The 18,206-nt window shown below is 40.7% G+C and overlaps 1 protein-coding gene across 1 annotated transcript in view; it reads left to right on the top strand.

Annotated features, from left to right (window-relative positions):
- Positions 1–18,206, top strand: part of Crybg3 (crystallin beta-gamma domain containing 3) — a 112,010-nt gene that overhangs the window by 51,774 nt on the left and 42,030 nt on the right. Inside the window, exons 5-12 of the mRNA XM_052740942.1 lie at positions 723–767; positions 1,041–1,156; positions 2,277–2,424; positions 7,456–7,592; positions 8,361–8,475; positions 9,583–9,618; positions 11,764–11,897; positions 15,012–15,138. Coding sequence (XP_052596902.1) covers positions 723–767; positions 1,041–1,156; positions 2,277–2,424; positions 7,456–7,592; positions 8,361–8,475; positions 9,583–9,618; positions 11,764–11,897; positions 15,012–15,138 — 858 coding nt within the window. The remainder of the gene's footprint in view (positions 1–722; positions 768–1,040; positions 1,157–2,276; positions 2,425–7,455; positions 7,593–8,360; positions 8,476–9,582; positions 9,619–11,763; positions 11,898–15,011; positions 15,139–18,206) is intronic.

Below are 18,206 nucleotides of genomic sequence, written 5' to 3'. Positions count from 1 at the left end.
CAAATGTCTAACATGGAATATTCTTTGAGCCTGGAGCTTTCTTTGCTGCCGATATCATGGAACTATATCTTGACCCTGAACTGCCTTAGTAACTTAGTAATAGTTGGATGCTGAGCAGTTACCCTAAAAACCAAGATGATTTTAAAATAAACGATGGTATTAGATGAAATGTTGGTTTTCTGGTGCTCACAGCTTACCAAATACAGCAGACCCTCTTTGCTGATACACCATCTGGGTTCTGTGTTTTCCGCTTTCTCTCCACACTCCTGTTCTTTTGTCTTCTTCCACCCCAAAGAACTATCCAGGTGACTCTCTTCCTTGAATATTTCCTCCGCTGTTATTTACTCCAGTTTTTCACTCTTAAAAATCCTGTTCTTTCAAGTTCTCTTAATGCTACTCATTCCAAGAAGCACTTCCTGAGCCTCCTCGCTAGCCCACAGCCTCTGCTCCCTGCTGGGGCCATGTCCACGTTTTAAACCATTATTGGAGGGTGATTGTCTGTTTGCTCCTCTGAGACAGCTCTGTGCACTTCGAAGGCAGGAACGTGATGTTACTTTCTTCTCTATTTACAGTTTGTTTTTCTAGTCTAGTCTACATGGCATGGTTATCTAATAAGTGTGTGACAAATTGGGTTTATGACTGTGAAGAGTGTGAACTCTGTGTGTGTATAGATTTCTTCCCCAGGTATGTCTCACTTAGTTCTTCCACTTTTACTATTTCAGAATGTTGACACAAAAGCTCTGAGGTGTAATCCAAGGCCTGGGAAGGTAAGCATATTGTTGTCTTGTGGGCTGATATAATTGCTGAAACTTGATTACTTTAAGGTGTGTGGAATTGAAGACAATACTTTTGACTGACTTAGACAGTGAGAGTTTTTTATTTTTTTTCAATTTAAGGATTTAGCATTGGCAGTAATTACCGCAAACATTTGCTTCACTCACGCAGGGAATTTTATTGTTTATGTTTTATGACGTTTTGAACTTTGCTATGCATTCTTAAAATTCGTCACTCTGCCCACCTCTGTTTACTGTATGTTGCAGATGACTATCTACGATCTCCATGGAAGTAAATATAAACAAGAGGTCTACTGTAATGTTCCCGATGCTACCACGTGGTCTTTCCCGAATGGGGCACTGATAAAAGTTGTAAGAGGCTGGTAAGAACCCTTCTGAACTGTTATAGCCTAGTGTTTCAGATTAACCATGACTTCTTACGTTTGTGCTTTTTGTACTCTTTATTAACGTCATATTCTCTTTCCTCATTTTACTAGGGTATTTGAAACATCATTACTGTTTTAGAACTCATTCCTTTTATTTACTGTGACATACTACATAGGCTGGTTTTAGTTCTTAATGCTTGCAATGGATGGCAAGACCTAATGTGTACCATGAGGATCATTTTACAATTGTAGTGTTATCTACATAGATTTGCAAGTCAAGATGAATGAAACATGGTTTTGAAAAAATGAGTTCAGAGTTGTGGGAAGCTGTGGAATGTGAAGGCCACATGGAGTCATTTGTATAGTTGACATGCTCAACAACTCAGGAATTCCTAGTGTGGTCTAAAAATGAGGGAAAACCTCCTTTGTTCTTATGGACACTGCCCCATGGACATACTGGAGCCAGAGTTTCCGTGTCTAGTGTTTAGGTTAGCCCTGGTCAGTATGTGGGCTGTAAACAATGTGGTGTAGTGTTGTCTTTGTGAAAGATCTGTGGTATCCAGTGATAGAAAAATTAAGACAGAAACATAACTTGGAGTCCTTAAATTATTTTTATATAAATGTAAGGTTTTGTGTATGTGACATATTAAAGTGTATTTGTGCATAAATACGTATTCAGGCCTCTATTGTGATACAGTGTTTCAAATTGTATTTAATGTTTTTCATTTCATATGTATGAGTACTTTGCCTACGTGTATGTAGGTGCACCACATGCATGCCTGGTGCCTGTGGAGGTCAGAGGAGGGTGTTACTGAAGTTATGTATGATTGTGACCCATCGTGTGGGTTCTGGGAACTGAGGTCAGGCCCTCCGCAAGAGCAACAAGTTCCCTTAAGTGCTGAGCCATGTCTCCAGCCCCCTCCATTTTCGGTATTTTTATTTCTAATTTGTACAGATATTTTTAAACGTGTTAGTATTATTATTTCAAAAGTAACATTATATGCTAATCGCGGGAGCTAACCTGCCTTTAAAAAATGCATACAATGATCTGGGACCTACTCAGTACCCTTTGTTAGAGAAGTTGGTTCACCAGCCCCTTGTGCTTCTGTTTGCTCAGCTGGATTCTCTATGAGAAGCCCTATTTCCAGGGTCAGAAATGTGTGTTGGAAGAAGGGGAAAAGGTGTTAAATCGGGACTGGCTTCTCCAGAACAAGAAGCACCCAGAAAGAAACTTCGTGCTGGGCTCTATCAAACGCGTCTTAAAGGTAAAGCAGCCGTTCGTGTTCCGTTATTTTTATTTTTATTCTATCAAGTAGTAAAGTTGTGCTGTGGCCTAACAGTGTTAAGAAATAGTTGTGCTAATGTATTAATCTTCATATTTAAATTTATACATCTCAGGTGTTTAAGCCAACGACTTAAAATTAAAAAATGTAAACTTGCAAATTTAATAATTTAAAATGATAACTTAAAATATATACATATATATATATATGACATAGATAAAATGCTAGGTATACTCACTGTTGGAATCTTTAAGAAAAAATGTAGTAGTTCCAAATCTTTTTCTAATGTAAATACTGCTGCTTAGTGTGACCATGTTGCATGTCTGTTTGCCTGTGTGGGGGCGGGTACGTACATATGTGTAAGTGCTGGGATATATTAGGGAAGGAGAAATTGGGAGAGGAAGTGAAAGTGTTGCTGTTTAGCTTTCTGTTAGAAAGTTACCGAAGATGAGTGAGGTCTTCTAACACAGACATTTTATGATCGCCTCTGTAGCAGGCTTTCTCTCGGGCTGCCAACCAGCTCCCAAATGAAGACACAGAGACTCATTATTAGTTGTGAATGCTCGGCCTTATCTTACGCTTGTCCCACTAGCTCTCATAGCCTAATGTAACCTGTTTCTCTTCACCTGTTTTGCCTCGGGGCTTTTTACCTTTCTTTGATTCTGTGTGTTCTCCTCTGTGGCCGGCTGACCTTGGACATCTCCCTCTCTTTCTCTTCCATTCTCTCTCCTCTCAAGCCTAGATTATTCCTCCTACTTATTCTATCTGCCCGCCAGCTCCGCCCATCCCTCCTCTGCCTAGCTGATGGCCAGTCAACTCTTGACTAGACCAGTCAGGTTCCTTTGGCAGGCAAGGCAACACATCTTTACATCCCTAAACAAATGCAGCACAAACAAGTATGACACAGCTTTACATAGTAAAACAAATGATGAACAAATGTAACACACCTTTACATTTTTAAAGTAATATTCCACAACATAAAAGTAACACGTCTTTACATGATACAGTGCAGTTACTAGTGTGGTGACTGTTCATATGGAGGGTGTGTGTGTATCTGTGTTGGGGGCATGTGGGAGGTGTGTGCATAACAATAGTAATTAAGAGAACAAGGTTATGAATTTGGGAGGTTGAGCACAAGAGGAGTTGGAACAGGAGGAAGGAATGTGTGCAGTGCTCAAGCATGAAGTTCTGAAGAAAATTTTAAAAGTTAGCCGTTGTGGGGAAACCCTTCATGATTCGATCCATGTTATAAAACTTTTGATAGTTGTAGAGACAAATTAAAGGTAGTGTACAGAAATACTCAAGTTGTGATAAGTACTCAAGTTAAAATACAAAATACTGTATTTTCACATGTATTATACATGAACCCGAACTACGAACAAATTCATATCTAACAAGTATTTGTGACTGCTTATGGGCCTGATGACTGTGGTAGGCAGTGGGAATAGACACACTGCAGGCTTTGAGCCTTAGTCTGGGTTGCTTAAAGTCTGGAGAAGAATTTGACTTGGGAAGTACCCTCTAGGGACCCCTGGGGTACCCAGGGAAAAGGCACCTCACCTGAATAAGGCAGTATCTGAATTAGAAACTTGACCAGATAAATAAGAATTAGCATGGTAGAGCCTCTTTGGTCAAACAAGGGGATGAGCATTGATGGGCCCATGTCTTGGCCGAGACTCTTTGGTCAAACAAGGGGATGAGAATTAATGGTCCCATGACACTACAAAAAGATGGACATGACAGAGAAGACCGTGCATTCTTTCATTTTTGGAACTAACTGTGACAGTGTCTGCAAAGCCAACCTAAGTGCTCATTTAATTATCTTAGTGAAAATGTCCTCAAATGAATCATTAATTTGTAGGTGGATTCTTTGGGAACTTGGTAGCTTGTGGTTTGTGCCTTCCTTGTGACTGTCAGGCACCAGGCCAAGCCTCGTGGGGGAGGCAGTGAAGAAGATTTGGCAACCAGCCACTCTTCCAACTCGACGAAATCAAACAAGAGCTTGATCAAACAAATTGAATCTGCTGAGCATAGACATTTAAATGCATATTTGCACATCTGCCTTTTGCTTAGAATATATTATAAGAAAAAAATGAGTTGCGCTCACATTTTTTTTTCTTCCATTGTTCATTAGGTCATTCATTTTCAGCTGTAGTGTGATCGATCAAGTCTTCAACAAACCAAGAACTTTTAGTATGGGAGGAAAATCAAACTATTAAGCCTCAGGCAGGAAAGGCATACATATTTTAGGAAGTGAGCATCAGGCATGGGACTCCCTTCTCCAGCTCTGTCAGAACTCTGCCTAGGGACACCTGCTTTCTTGTGGCAGCTCTTGCCCTGCCTAGACCTGTCTCATCCAACCTCATCTTGTTTCATCATCTTGGTTTCAGTTACTCTCCTCTGAACTTAAGGTCTTGATTAGTGTTGTCTTCACTTGATTGTGAACAAAGGCAGCGGGGACCTTCAGTGTTCAGGATGTATTGATTCTTTTTAAGGGCCTTTATTTGCAGCCAGCGAAAATGACTGGGGTGGGGATGACAGTCCAGTGACTCCCATGTAATCTTTTCTGAAAGCAGAGCCGTTATTGTAAATTCCCTTGTTTACTGTGCATCGTACATCCATTTCAAGAGTATGATCTTTTCATTATGACCAGACATCACTTAGGTTAATGCTGACATTAGTGAACCATGAAGGACATTGTTAGATTAGACTGAAGGCATCTCGTGTAAGATGGAGAAAAACTGATTTTGTTAACTACAATTCATTCTTACTGTTTCTCCCCTATAACCTTGACTTACGTATATTAATCATTATGAGTCTTCACCAAGATAGATTCATTTGCAAAATGTGGCATGAGTAGAAACGCGTTGAATGAAGTCCGTACACTTTTGAGTCGTCTGTTTTATCGTTGCTAAGTTACCATACAGGACCCTCTAGTTGTAAGAGTTTGGCTGCCTTTGCCCATCAGGAATTATACAAGTCTTGAAAAGATGCTATTTTTGTGAATACTCACCCCAAAGACAGCTTAGTGAAATCTCTTTCAATCGACTCGAGTGAAAATTGGGCTCGTCGTATCTGAGGATGAAAGGCTTCTCGCTTTGGTTTTCATCTTTCTCTTGAGCTGTCATTATGCTTTGGCTGCTCTGCTGTTTCCTCCTGTGTTACTGTCGACACGAATGCCTCTTAGCCTTTTCCCTTTCACAGTACACCACCCAGACATTGTTTGTGAAACACAATGCAGAGGAAACTTGTTTGTGTGAGACATTTCGTTATGTATTCCACAACTGTACCTCCTCTCCCCAGGGGAGCATTAAGACAGCAGCATTTGAAGTAGCATTAGCTGGGCTCTGTTATCAACAGTATACCACAGGCTGTTGAAGATTGACAGGTGACTGTTGTGTGTGTTTCTGGCTTATTGTGAAGTGGAACTTCAGAAGGACGTAGACTTTTCTATTTTAAAGGCCATTTAAGTTGTGCTTTAGTTTACTGCAATTGAGAGCTTATTCCTGGAAAGGAGATACATAAATCTTCTTGCTTTTAGAAGTATATTTTAAGGAAAAGATTGCAGTTTATAATTATACATACTAAACATGCTCTACTTTAATAGTCTGTGTGTAGTGAGAATCCTTTTCTTAAATTGTATCATTTTTGGAAAGACAATTGTGATAACACGTTTTGAGTAATATAATCTGTTGGGTACTTAATTTCCTAGAATGGCATAGTCTAGTTAATATCTTAAATTACTTCATTTATTAATGAAAATGATTGAGAGCTCAGTATGTGGAAAGTTTAAAAAATTGAAAATAGTAAAACCTCCAATTAAAAGGAAGTTGTCTGGTCTATAGTTAGTGGCGTCTCTGATTATTGCATGTACTCGTTTTATTAAAATGCCTTTATTTGTATTTCCAGTGTTGAAGGTGAGAATTATGTTACTGAAACTTGACTTGTATGAGTAAGCACTCTTGAGTATCTGGGGTTGTATGTTTGGACAGAATGATATCTGTAATTTTGGAAAAGGGAAAAAATCACTGTGATTCTAATTCTTTAAGAAAGGACAGCATTTTTAACCATCATTCAAGAGAATGTTAGATATTATAGGAGATTTCCCTTAATAAAGAGGGCTATCTCTTTAGATGCATCATGAACAGCACATATAAAACTTCCAGAGGCCGATGTTGGGAGTGTGCCTGCAGAGCTCTGGGAAGTGAGTGTGGCTCTTGATACTGTAGAAAGCCAAAACCCAAAAGCAATCTGATGTGTGTGGATCCAGGGAGTGTAACAGGTGGAGTGGTGTTCTTAGAAGTTCAGGTGTTAAAAGGTGCTCTCGTGAGTTATGGTTATTATTGCAGTTTGCACCAGGAAAGTATAATTTTAAAGGAAGGTCTGACGGGGGTAGGGGTGGGGGTGGGTATCTCATTTTTTAAAGGCTAGGGTATGGAGTCAAATTTCATAATACCTTTTATCATCCAGCCAACTTGCATTGAAAAAACAAGAGTCCCACAAGTAGGAAAACCCATTTCCTTTCCCTCACCTCTAGTTCCTCCTCCTTTGTTGATGTGAACTAGATAAACGCACCGGAGGGGCCGTGCCTCTCCATTATTTATTTTTTATGTCCCCCAGGAGAGCAGCTTTTATTTAAGTCCCTTCCTCCCTTTCAGCTTTGTTATGCCCCTGAGAAGGAAGACTTGCAGACCTTTGGCACTCAAATCCTTTAGTAACTGAGCCCTTCTTTATGGGGCAAGTATTTTAAAAATGAAGCAGGAAAAAAAAAAAAAAGAATGAAAAGAAGACAGTAATTTTTCCAGCCACATTCATATGATTGTTGCATTATTCATGTGACTCCCAAGAAAGACTTTGTTTAATATTTGCTTTAGGATCACCAATCCCTGCCTTGTGTTGTTTCCTGGAGAAATCCCAGTGCACAATGAAACCCTTGTAATCATGCGTCCAGGGTGTGTAGAACACTAGCCTGTGTGTCTCCAGATGATTTCAAAGGCGATTTTTCTCTTCCAGGATTGCAGCATTCCGGAGATAGAGCTGTGCCCAAAGTCTGACCCTGGGTGCTACCCTATCTACATACATCGAGCCGTGCCCAATCTGGAAGAGCTGAGCATCCCCAAGTCTACGTCCTTCACCGTGAAGTCAGGCGTGTATGTGTCAGCTTTCCTTAATTGTAGTGATTAATGGCTACCAAAGTTCACCTTTGCTTCAGTTTTGATAGATGACATATGAATTCTGAAGTGTTAGTGTTGTTTATGCTTCCGGATACCCAAGAAAGACTACTTCCTGGTTTAAATCGGATGCTGTCCTTCCTTCTTGGATCCAATTAAGGCTTTGATGTATGACTCCTAGGAGCAGGTACACAATCCCCAGACTTCTTGAGAGATGGATCACGTTGTCTTTTTACCTAACACATTTTGGGACTGAGGAATATAAACATGCCCCTGACCTAAAACTGTGGCCCCTAAATGATGCCTAGCTTGTGTTAACGGTTGATCCTTTCTCTGTACCAGGCACACACCTGTGTTTTACTTCCCTGTTCCTGAAAGGCAAAGGCGGAGTCATTCTCGCCTTGTTGATGAGTGATCAATCCTGGGGTGCTAGCTGGCAAAGATTGCTGTTAAGTGTCAATTTCTAAGTTATAGTCTGCTTGCATTATGGGTGCTGCATGTTTGAGGTCTTAGAAAATTCTAGGGCAGAAATTAATACACAATACCCAGAAACAAGCCATAAGGTAGAGAATCCATGAATGTAAGTACTTAAGAATATATTAGCATCCCTCATCATATGCTAATTACTTTGGTACATTTTATTAGTGTAATCTATCATGGAATTTTTTGACAGCCCCTTTTTCCTCTTATAGAGCCAAATCAAACTATTATTACAATACTTTAACCAATCATTTGTACCTTGTTTAGTTGGCTGGCCTACCCAGATATTAATTTTAAGGGGCAAGCTACAATTTTGGAGGAAGACCAGGGCCTCTTTGAGATTTCTGCAGCAGAAATGAAATCACTGCATCCTCTTCAAATGGTAAGCAGATTCAACCCGAGGCTCTCCTCTTCCCCAGCACCCACACATGCCGGTCAAACCCTGGGTCACTGCCGAGAGCCCTCAGTCTCAAGGCGTGATTGCATGCACCACTGGATTGACAAACTGTATATTGTGTTTCTGTTCATATCATACAGAATGTTTGCATTTACGTTGAACTGTGGCAAGCTTATCACAATACATACAGCTTTTTTTTAAAATAAGTATTCCATGAAATTTTAAATAATTAATAAAATCCAGAGTATGTCTTGCTGATGCTCATTAGAAAATTAGTTGTAGAAGAGTGTCTCTTCCAGTTTAATAATGGATAGTAAACTCAGCATTAATAATAAATTGGTCGCTGTTTCAGTGTTTACCATCTTAAAGATTAAATAACTGCCTGCAGCATCTCTGTAGCAAAGTTATTTTTTTTTTTTTGAGGAGCAAACTGTTTGATTAAATGTAGGCTATGTGATAAAACATGCTTGGTTCTGTGCCTTGGAAAATAGAAACAAGGACAGATGCAGAAATTTTAAGAAACATCACAATGTGGAATAGCATTTTTAACACTTAACATTATGTAGTTAGGGCTTTTGTGAGAATGATGTTACTATGTACAGTGTAGAGTCTTGATGTTACCAGGGCATTAAGTATGATCAACTGTGTTGGCAGAACTGGGGGGAGGAGATGTGGGGATGGTGCAATGCCCTAATTTAGAAAACCCGAGTGGTTATAGGGGATGCCTTCGGGATGCCTTCGGATACTGGGCTTAGAAATCTGCTCTGCCAAAGTGTGTCTTCTGAAGCTATTGGCAGTTCCGCTCTTCTGTTTGGGATGTTCTACAGCTGCAGTGAAATCTTTAATTGTGTGTGTTTGTTTAAAGATCCTTTTGAGTTCTGATCTGAAAGCTTTTAAAAAACACCTTGCCCTGTATGTACTGATGTAGATCAGTCTGACTTGGTTTTGACTGCTGTAGGGTTCTGAATTTACCGTAGTTAAATCTGACTGCTGCATTGTCACAGCTAATGAGAATTTTGTAACCCGCACATAACTTTGTTACTTTCCCCCTTTGTGTATTTACCTTGTCTTTAAATGTCTTGTCATCTTTAGGGCGGACTGAAAGTGGAGATGCCTATGAACTTAAAGGTAAGTCTGGAACTGTAGGCTGGCTCAAAAGACTGAGAGAAGACAATTAGGGGCCTGCATGCTACCACAGAGTGGAGGCTGCAGTAGTTAGAAGTGACTGGGTAGAATGTTTCCTGAGGGCCCATGCTGCGGCTGTGAATAGGACGCAAAGACAGTGTGCAGAGACGGAGGTCTGTGCCGTCACCTCCCACAGACCCACCTGGTGCCCACTGTCAGAAGGTGGCAGGTGTGATTTCTGTCCGGTGATGGAGGTGTTGAGGTTGAAGCTGGGTACTCGAGTGAACTCAAGTGAACTCGGCAGGGTTCGAGAATGATGCTGGGAAAGAGGTCAGTGTGGATGCGTGACAGCTCACTCCTATTGGATGGATGTCAGTTTGCAAGAGTGAGTGCCTGAAAGGGAGGGCAGAGGCAGTGAAAACTGAGTGGTAGAAGGGACAGGATCAGCATGATGCAGGAGGAAGAGAGAGAGCTACAAAATGTGTGTGAGGTGGAATCAGAGGACAATCTGTCCAGTGGCCAAAGATGCAAACAGCCTTTAAAGGTACGAAGTAGTCCCTCAAGCCAGAGCTGGGTGTGCAGGGCAACATCCATCCTCGCTTTTCACAAAGTAAGATCCAGTGCCTCCAGGTCCTTTTCTTTTCTCCTCATCAAAGTTGCAGAATTGACTGTGAGTTTCTTAGTCATATGGATGGAGTCTTTTAAAACTCACATGTCTCAATGCATCTTTTATACCCTGACTGCAAGCTGGGATCATCTACATTTTAAGACAGCCTAGTCTCCATTCTCAGGTATTCTGATTTGATTTTGAATGAGGTCAAAAAGTTTCAAAGTGTCTCAGGTGATTACACATGCAGCCAAGGTTTCAAGCTGCTGATCTAACTAATAAATATAGAATTACCTGTGACAGTCTCCATGTGACTCCTGCTACAGCTTCCAAGTGTACTGAATCACAGCTTGATGTGGCAAAGGCTGAGCTGTCTTGGGGCATTTGCAGTTTGACAGGTTGTAGACCTATATGAGCATATTTCATAAGTAATCACAACTTGCCAATTAGAAATTAACATTGATGATGTCGTAAGAGCTTTTTCATGAATACTGCTTTTTACTTAGCTTGAATATCATCACTGCATAAATAAATAAAACTTCATTGTATATATAATATTTATATATTTTAACTTTGTTACATATAAATGATTATTACAGCTTCCTGTAAAAAGCTAGTGTGTAGAATCAAGATCAGTATTATATGATTTTTTTCAGTCTATATGTTACAAATTTTTTTTTAGAAATAAGTTATAATTTTTGTTTAGTTTTGTATATTTCAGCCCAGGGATTTACCACCAAGATCTTTGGTTTTAGTTGTATGTAGATTATTCCATTAGCAACAGGAAGGACTAAGGGTGAGGTGTGGAGAGATCAACACTGTTACCAGAGCCATGTATTTAGAGTAGGGGGTACTTGAGAGGTAAAAACAGCAAAATGGTACCCAGAACACTGTGTGGTAGCAATTCTCTCCTGCTGCTCATCTGCTTCCTGCTCAGCTCATCATACCATCTCCAGATTTGAACAAAATGCCCAATTAGCAAAACACTTGAGTTTCCTGTCATTTCTTAGTTTCAGGAAGTACTGCATTTACATTTAAAACTTTCACACCTCTACCTTGGCAGCAAATATCAACAACTATAAAAGGCAGCTGGTGTCATAAGAAGCTGTATTTGGGTTTTGAATTCAGCAGGTAATTTAGTTTTAGGCACTGGAGGCTCAAAATGTTTTTACACCTTCTGGGGTATGAGGTGGATCTGTAGTGAATTCACAACACAAGAGAGACAGAAAGAAAATTCAAGAATCATCTCTAAGACAGTTTAGCCTATATGGTGGTCCTAGCATTTGGGTAACCAGAAAAATGTAATAATAGACAGGCACATTATCAATGTGAGAGAAGCATGAGAAGAAATAGTCGACCCTAAGAATGATAATGGCTCATCCATACTTTGTGAATATCAAATGTTGTTTTATATTGTAAAATTAATTTAAAAGGCAGATGTTGCTCCATATTCCTGTTCTGTCTTTAATGCCACTTAAGTAATTCAGAATCTATCCATGGTACGATACAAGCACATTAAATAATAGTTTCATGTTTTTCAGGTCATCCTCTATGAAAAACCTTACTTCTATGGACATACCAAAGAATTTAGTGAGCATATAGATTCTGTCCCTAAGTTTTTAAAGAGTGATAAGGACTTCCATGGCATTGGATCAATTCGTGTCATTGGTGGAGTGTGAGTGTCATATTTTCGATACATGATTTATTAGTCCACTTTTAAAGCTCAAATGATGTGCCAAACAAGACAAAAATCAGCCAACCTTAACCTTACAATCTATCTCCCTTCCGTAATATATTAAGTGAAATATATAATTTAGTAGTGATTGGGCCTACTTCTTGGTTTTAAAGACTCACTGATTTTAAAGATTTTGAAATAGAAACTATATTGTGTATTTAATGTAAAATTTCAATACCTAACTTTTCTAAAACACCACAGAGGTAAATTTCTATTTTTTACAGACTATGAACTTGGGAGAAGGCCTGGCCTTTTAATCTGCTACTCTGTTGATCTTTTGTCTAAGCTCCTTGGTAGTGAATTATCTCATTCAAGTAATAGAGTGAGCCCTGTGATCCCCAAGTCAAAAGTGTTGACATTTGTGGTCTCCTGTCCTGCAATCACTTTTGATGAAACCATCTAAGAACCACTAGATATAAACACAGGGGTGTTGCTGCGACCCCAGCCTTAATCGGCATTACTCCAGCAAAAGACCTAGGAGATTAGTAATCAGGCTGGTCTTTGCCTCTGTGTTTTGTGTTCTGTGGGGTTAAAAACACCAAGCAGAAACTTTGCTCAAAGCTGATTTGCTGTTGAGAGGCCCATGCTGGGATCCATCCAGGAACATTCTCATGTCTCGCTTCACACACTGGTTATTTTGAGTGTGGTTCGTTTTAGTGTCAAGCATTGATGTAACATCGTATAACTCGTTAATGCCCCTCTGGCAAGTGATGCTTTTAAAATATTCATAGGCGTGAACCAGTCTACATTCACCTACAGTTCTCTATTTGTGGTTTGTGATACAAACTACTGACTGCCATACCAGCCAAATGAGAATAGAAGAAAACTCTAATACGCTAGATAAGTAGGTCATATCGCTACTTGGTGTGGTATGCCGGTAATCATTTAATTACTATTTAATACAGTTTAGGTAGACATGTTTTTAGTCTATTGTGTTTATTTGTAATGTTCCTTGATTTATGGACACATGTGCATATTGTTGAAACTCTGCTATGGAAGGTTTTTGTCTTTTTCTCCCCATGAGACCTAGATGTTTTCCCCTGTTAACTAGATGGATTTAAAACTAGTTTTCTGCCTTAGGAAAAAGTTATCTGCCAAGATTTAGTGTGATGAATATGATTTTCTACAATTGCTTTCTTAAAAAAGTCCCAAGAATGGCCTGTGACAGAGAACACACACTTAGAGTTTTATGTGACAGTGGAGAAGAAATGATGCTCCAATGACAAGCTAACTCGATTCTTTTCTACCGCTTCTCTCATTTCCGGGCTTTTTAGCTGTTTTAGCTTCCTATATGGAGAGTATGGGTCCTTCTTCATCCCTGTCCCACCTGCAGGAATCGGAAGGCAGGAAGACTGACAATCTTGCCAGGCTATGGCAGCGCACGCCTTTAATTCCAGCACTTGGGAGGCAGAGGCAGGCAGATCTCTGTGAGTTCGAGGCCAGCCTGGGCTACAGAGTGAGCTCCAGGACAGCCAGGGCTACACAGAGAAACCCTGTCTTGGAAAAACAAAGCAAACAAACAAACAAAAGACTGACCCTCTCAGCTTCTTTTCAGATAATATGTACACTTAAATATCCCAGATGAATTTTAATCTTAATCAGAATTTAGTCTAAGAAAAACTGGGGATATAATTTCCATACTGTCATTATGAAATAGATAAAGTAACCTTAGTTCATCTCTTAACATTAAGGTCTTTGTGCTGCTCATTATTTTTCTCAATTAAATATAGCTCAAAATGGACTTCGAATAACTTATATGAAAGAAAGCTTAGACTGTGTTAAGTTTTCTGTGAAATGTATTTTCACATTACAGTTTAAGAACGTGATCATGATGTTAGCACTGTCCATATTTTAAGCTCACTAAAACTTGCCAGTGTGTTTAGAGGTTCATTCCTCTTCCTGTGGAATTCCACTCCCTCCATTGCCTAGAAACAGAAGGCAAAGACAGATGAAGGGTGGCTGAAAGTGTACAACTTTGTGCTGTGTGAAGCGTCTTTTTCTTTTAAATATATTCACTGCTTCAGAGGCATGGAGAAATAATAATAATAATAATAATAATAATAATAATAATAATTATTATTATTATTATTATTATTATTATTATTATTATTAATAGGCAGCCTTTGTGGGCTTCATTTTTTTTTCAAGTTTCTGAATCAGAAAGCCCCGAATTTGGAGGATAAGAATAGTCACCCTTAAAAACTATCCATGTGGAAGACTCTACCCTTACTTCATTGTGCAGGTAAAGGCTACTTTTTATAGGCAGCACACTTGGTGAGTCATCTCTGCTCGCTCACATTGCATTAGGCACTGTGGTGTAATCTTTATAAAGAGGTGAGATTCACAGAGGAGCCTAAAAGCCAGTCGTGCTTATCAGTGTCTCCTGATGCTACGAGGCTAGAACTCAGGAAACTTGAGCCCCTGGAAAGTACTCCGCAGAAATGCTTCCTGTTTCCACGATGAGCACTGATAAGATGCTAGGATGAAGGGTTCCCACCCATAAGTGTTTACAGACGGACATTTTAGTCCACATACAGGATTCCAGCTCAGTAGTCTTCCCCAGTTGCTCCTTGGGAAACCTCCCTGTATTTTGTTTTGTTTTGTTTTTTAATCTGCAGCTGGGTAAAGGGTTCCTTTGGCTTAAACCCTGAGTAAATGATTAATAAAATAGTCCTTCCTTGGTTCCAGAAGGGCTTAATCAGTGTAATGAAAATGATTTCCTTGGATTGCAGTGTGGGTTTGAAAGTTTTCTCATTGGCTGTGTGTACTTCCCATTATTTCTGCTTGGCAAATTATTCTCTGACCGTGGTGAGATATGGTACTAGTCATTCCAAAAACACTTAATGAGCTTGCTCTGTTGCAATTCTACAGTTAACCTTTTGTTGGGAAAAGCTTCCACACTATAAAAGTTATTGATCCACGGGACGCGTACCATTTGCCCATCTTGGTGCGTGGATACTAGATGAGTGGCTTTGCCCTTTATCGTCATACTTTTCTCTTTTGCTTTCTTGACTAGTTTTATCCGTGGCTCAGTTGAGTCTCCTGTATTTCTAGGTGGGTTGCCTATGAAAAGGAGCATTTCAAAGGCCAGCAATTCCTACTTGAAGAAGGAGACTTTGAAGACAGCAGTGCTTGTGGGGCGCTAAGTGGCCCCATCATGTCTTTCCGGTACCTACAAGCCGTGAGTCTGCTTTCTTAACAGTAATTCCTACCTGTTTTATGTTTTTGTGGAAATGAGACACGATTCTGATAGAGCCTGGGTCGCAGCCCCTGAGAGCTTCCCACTGAACAGGGCTTGCCTGCTTTTCTTGCCTGGGGTGCTTATTATAGAGTATCTATTTTGTACTTTTTTTTTTTTTTTTAATTTTCTTTTAGTTTTTGAGACACGGTTTCTCTGTGTAGCCTGGGCTGGTCTGGAACTCACTTTGTAAACCAGGCTGGCCTCGAACTCCTGGAGATCTTCCTGCCTCTGCCTTCTGAGTACTGAGATTGAAGGCGTGTATCGCTACACCTGGATTACTTTTTACTCTTCATCTGCCGACTCCCTGATTATTTTTGAGCGCCTCCTTTGTTAGGTGTGCTGTGATAAACACAGCATGTAGCAGCCAGAGCCCCCCCATGACAACACCCGGAGCAGGCAGTCTGGTAGGGAAGGCAGCGCAGAGATAAACAGCGTTGTTGGGCAAGTGACCAGATGAAGTGCTCGGACCCAGAAGACGGTCCGTTGGTCCGTTCTCCCTACTTGGAGGACAGATGATGGCTCAGCTGAGGCTCCTGCTCAAAGCCACCCGAGTGAAAAGTTCCCAGGATGGACCACCGGCGTGAAAGGAAAACAAAGGTGTTACTTCATAGCAGGAGATTGACCCATGTCAATGGGTGAAGTCGTGAAGTCTAGAGTTTAAGCCACAGGTTCTCAGCTGGGGGTGATCTTTATTCATGTGGCACTATCTGGAGACTTGTTGGACTGCTGATGTTTCAGGGGACATGGGTCTACTGACATCTAGTGGGGAGAAGCCAGGAAATCTTGCCGTAGCCTGGTGCTGTGCAAGTCTTCCCCAACAATAAAGAATAACAGGATGGGCTGCAAGGACGGCTCGGTGGGTAAAAGCACTTGCTGCCAAGCCTGATGACCTGAGTTCAATCCCCAGGATGCACATGGTGGAAGGAGGAAATTGAGTCCCTTAAAGTTGTCCTCTGACGTGTACATTCACATGTGCGTGTACACACACACACACACACACACACACACACACACACACACACACACACACACACACGCAAACACGCGAACCCAGTAATGACAGCAACAGCAATAGCAGTGAAGAATGGCAGGGTCATAGATCCTCACAGTGCTGACGCTGAGAAACTTTCATGCAAGTGAGGTGTGGTGTGTTTAGAGGAATACGATTTCGTCGGGATTTAAGAGAGAACTTTGGAAGGTTGAGTCCAGCAGTGAATGAAGGGCCTAGTGCCGGGGAAGAATTCAGGTTCATCTTTCCTGGATTGACTGTGAGTCACTGGCAGACATTGGAAATTAGTGGCTTAGGAAGAGCGTTGTGTTGACTTTATGAAGAAGTAGAACAGTCAAGAGGGAAAAAATGCTGGAGCTAAGAGGTCTGGACTGTTATAGAATTCCAGGCAGAACTGGGGGAGGCCACAGAGATGATGGATGCTGCAGCATTCATAGAGTGATGGGGCTTATCCCATGGGGCTTGTTTCCCTGACCAGCCCTCTGGACTTTTTAAAGTATCTCGAGTAATGATTCTCAACCTGAGGGTCGAACGGCCCTTTCACCGGGTTCACATAGCAGATATCCTGCATATCAGACGTTTACATTAGGATTCATAACAGTAGCAAATTACAGCTACAAAGTAGCAACAAAAATAATTCTATGATTGGGGATCACCAGAGCATAAGGAACTCTATTAAAAGGTCGCAGCCTTAGGAAGGTGGAGAGCCACTACTCTAGAGGAATATTTTACTTACCACCTAGGTGTTTTGTAATCTTTTCCCAAAATGATCTCTGTTCTGTTCCTAGGATGTTTCTTGAGCCCTCCCTGAGGGAACTGCTATAGAAATGAAGAGTAATCACAGGCTCACCTAGAGTTTAGGTGACTTCAGGGATTGTGCCCTCTGGTGTTTAGGTTTCTGCCTGTGTGGGTCCCCAGCCTGTGTGACCCCCACCTTGTAAGTCAGGAGGAGCCAAAAGAGAAGGTGCACAGGGGATAAGGGGGAAGCTGCTTTTATCATAAATGATCTTTTTTGATAAGAAAGTAAGTATTAAAAAAAAAAGTTCTACATGGAGAAATCGAGGTTGGATACAGAAGTTGTTTTTGAAGCAATAGACGGGTAACTTTTAAAATGTTAATTCTGATACACAAAGGCCACATACCTCACATGAGCACTAACAGGAAAAAAGACAACACTAGACACAACAAAGCCTGCTCTCCTCTTTGGAACACTGTGGCCACACATACTGAGGGATTTGTGCCTGTGATTCTAGTCGCAGTTACTCAGTATTAAATTCTTAAAAATGATTTCCCAGCCTACTGAAAAGAGAATCAGGTGGGAGCATTAATGCTGCTAGAAAGGTTTCGAAAGGAATGCCTTGGCGTCTCTGAGCAGCAACCATGACTAAAGCAACCCAACAAAGAACAACCCCACATCAGGCTGGAATCTGCCAAGAGTTAGACATGCAATTAGGGCTGGGTGGCCGTGGTGCACGCCTTTAATCCCAGCACTCGGGAGGCTGAGCCAGGCGGATCTCTGTGAGTTCGAGGCTAGCCTGGTCTACAGAGCGAGATCCAGGACAGGCACCAAAACTACACAGAGAAACCCTGTCTCGAAAAACCAAAAAAAAAAAAAAAAAAAGAAAGAAATGAATTAAATCAGGAGAGATTTGATGTAGATAAGAGTTTGTAGTAATGTGTGGTAGGAAAAATGGCATAAATAAACACATTAATTTCTGCTGTGCACAAAAGTTTGAGGCATGTATAGAAATTATGAGCTAGTTTTTGTAATGAATAAGTAAAAGTGCTCTTCAGAGAAAACCTCTGCTGTGCTGTGTCTTTAAGTTAGATTTTTAAGGTGACATTTAATCCTCATAATCATCTTAGTCGTCGTCATGTATCAGTCTATGGCTTTAACTAGAGACTTGCACTAATCTTGACCAAAGCTCCTGTGAGTCCACTACCGTGTTAGGGGTTAGGAGGGTTGAAGAGCAGCATGTCTTCTGTAGAACACATTCCA

This window comes from Peromyscus californicus, unplaced genomic scaffold (assembly GCF_007827085.1).
Source record: "Peromyscus californicus insignis strain IS unplaced genomic scaffold, ASM782708v3 Scaffold_16__1_contigs__length_79575227, whole genome shotgun sequence".
Lineage (NCBI taxonomy): Eukaryota > Metazoa > Chordata > Mammalia > Rodentia > Cricetidae > Peromyscus > Peromyscus californicus.
The sequence above is the reverse complement of the archived record's forward strand: the minus strand, read 5'-3'. Positions and strand labels throughout refer to the sequence as shown.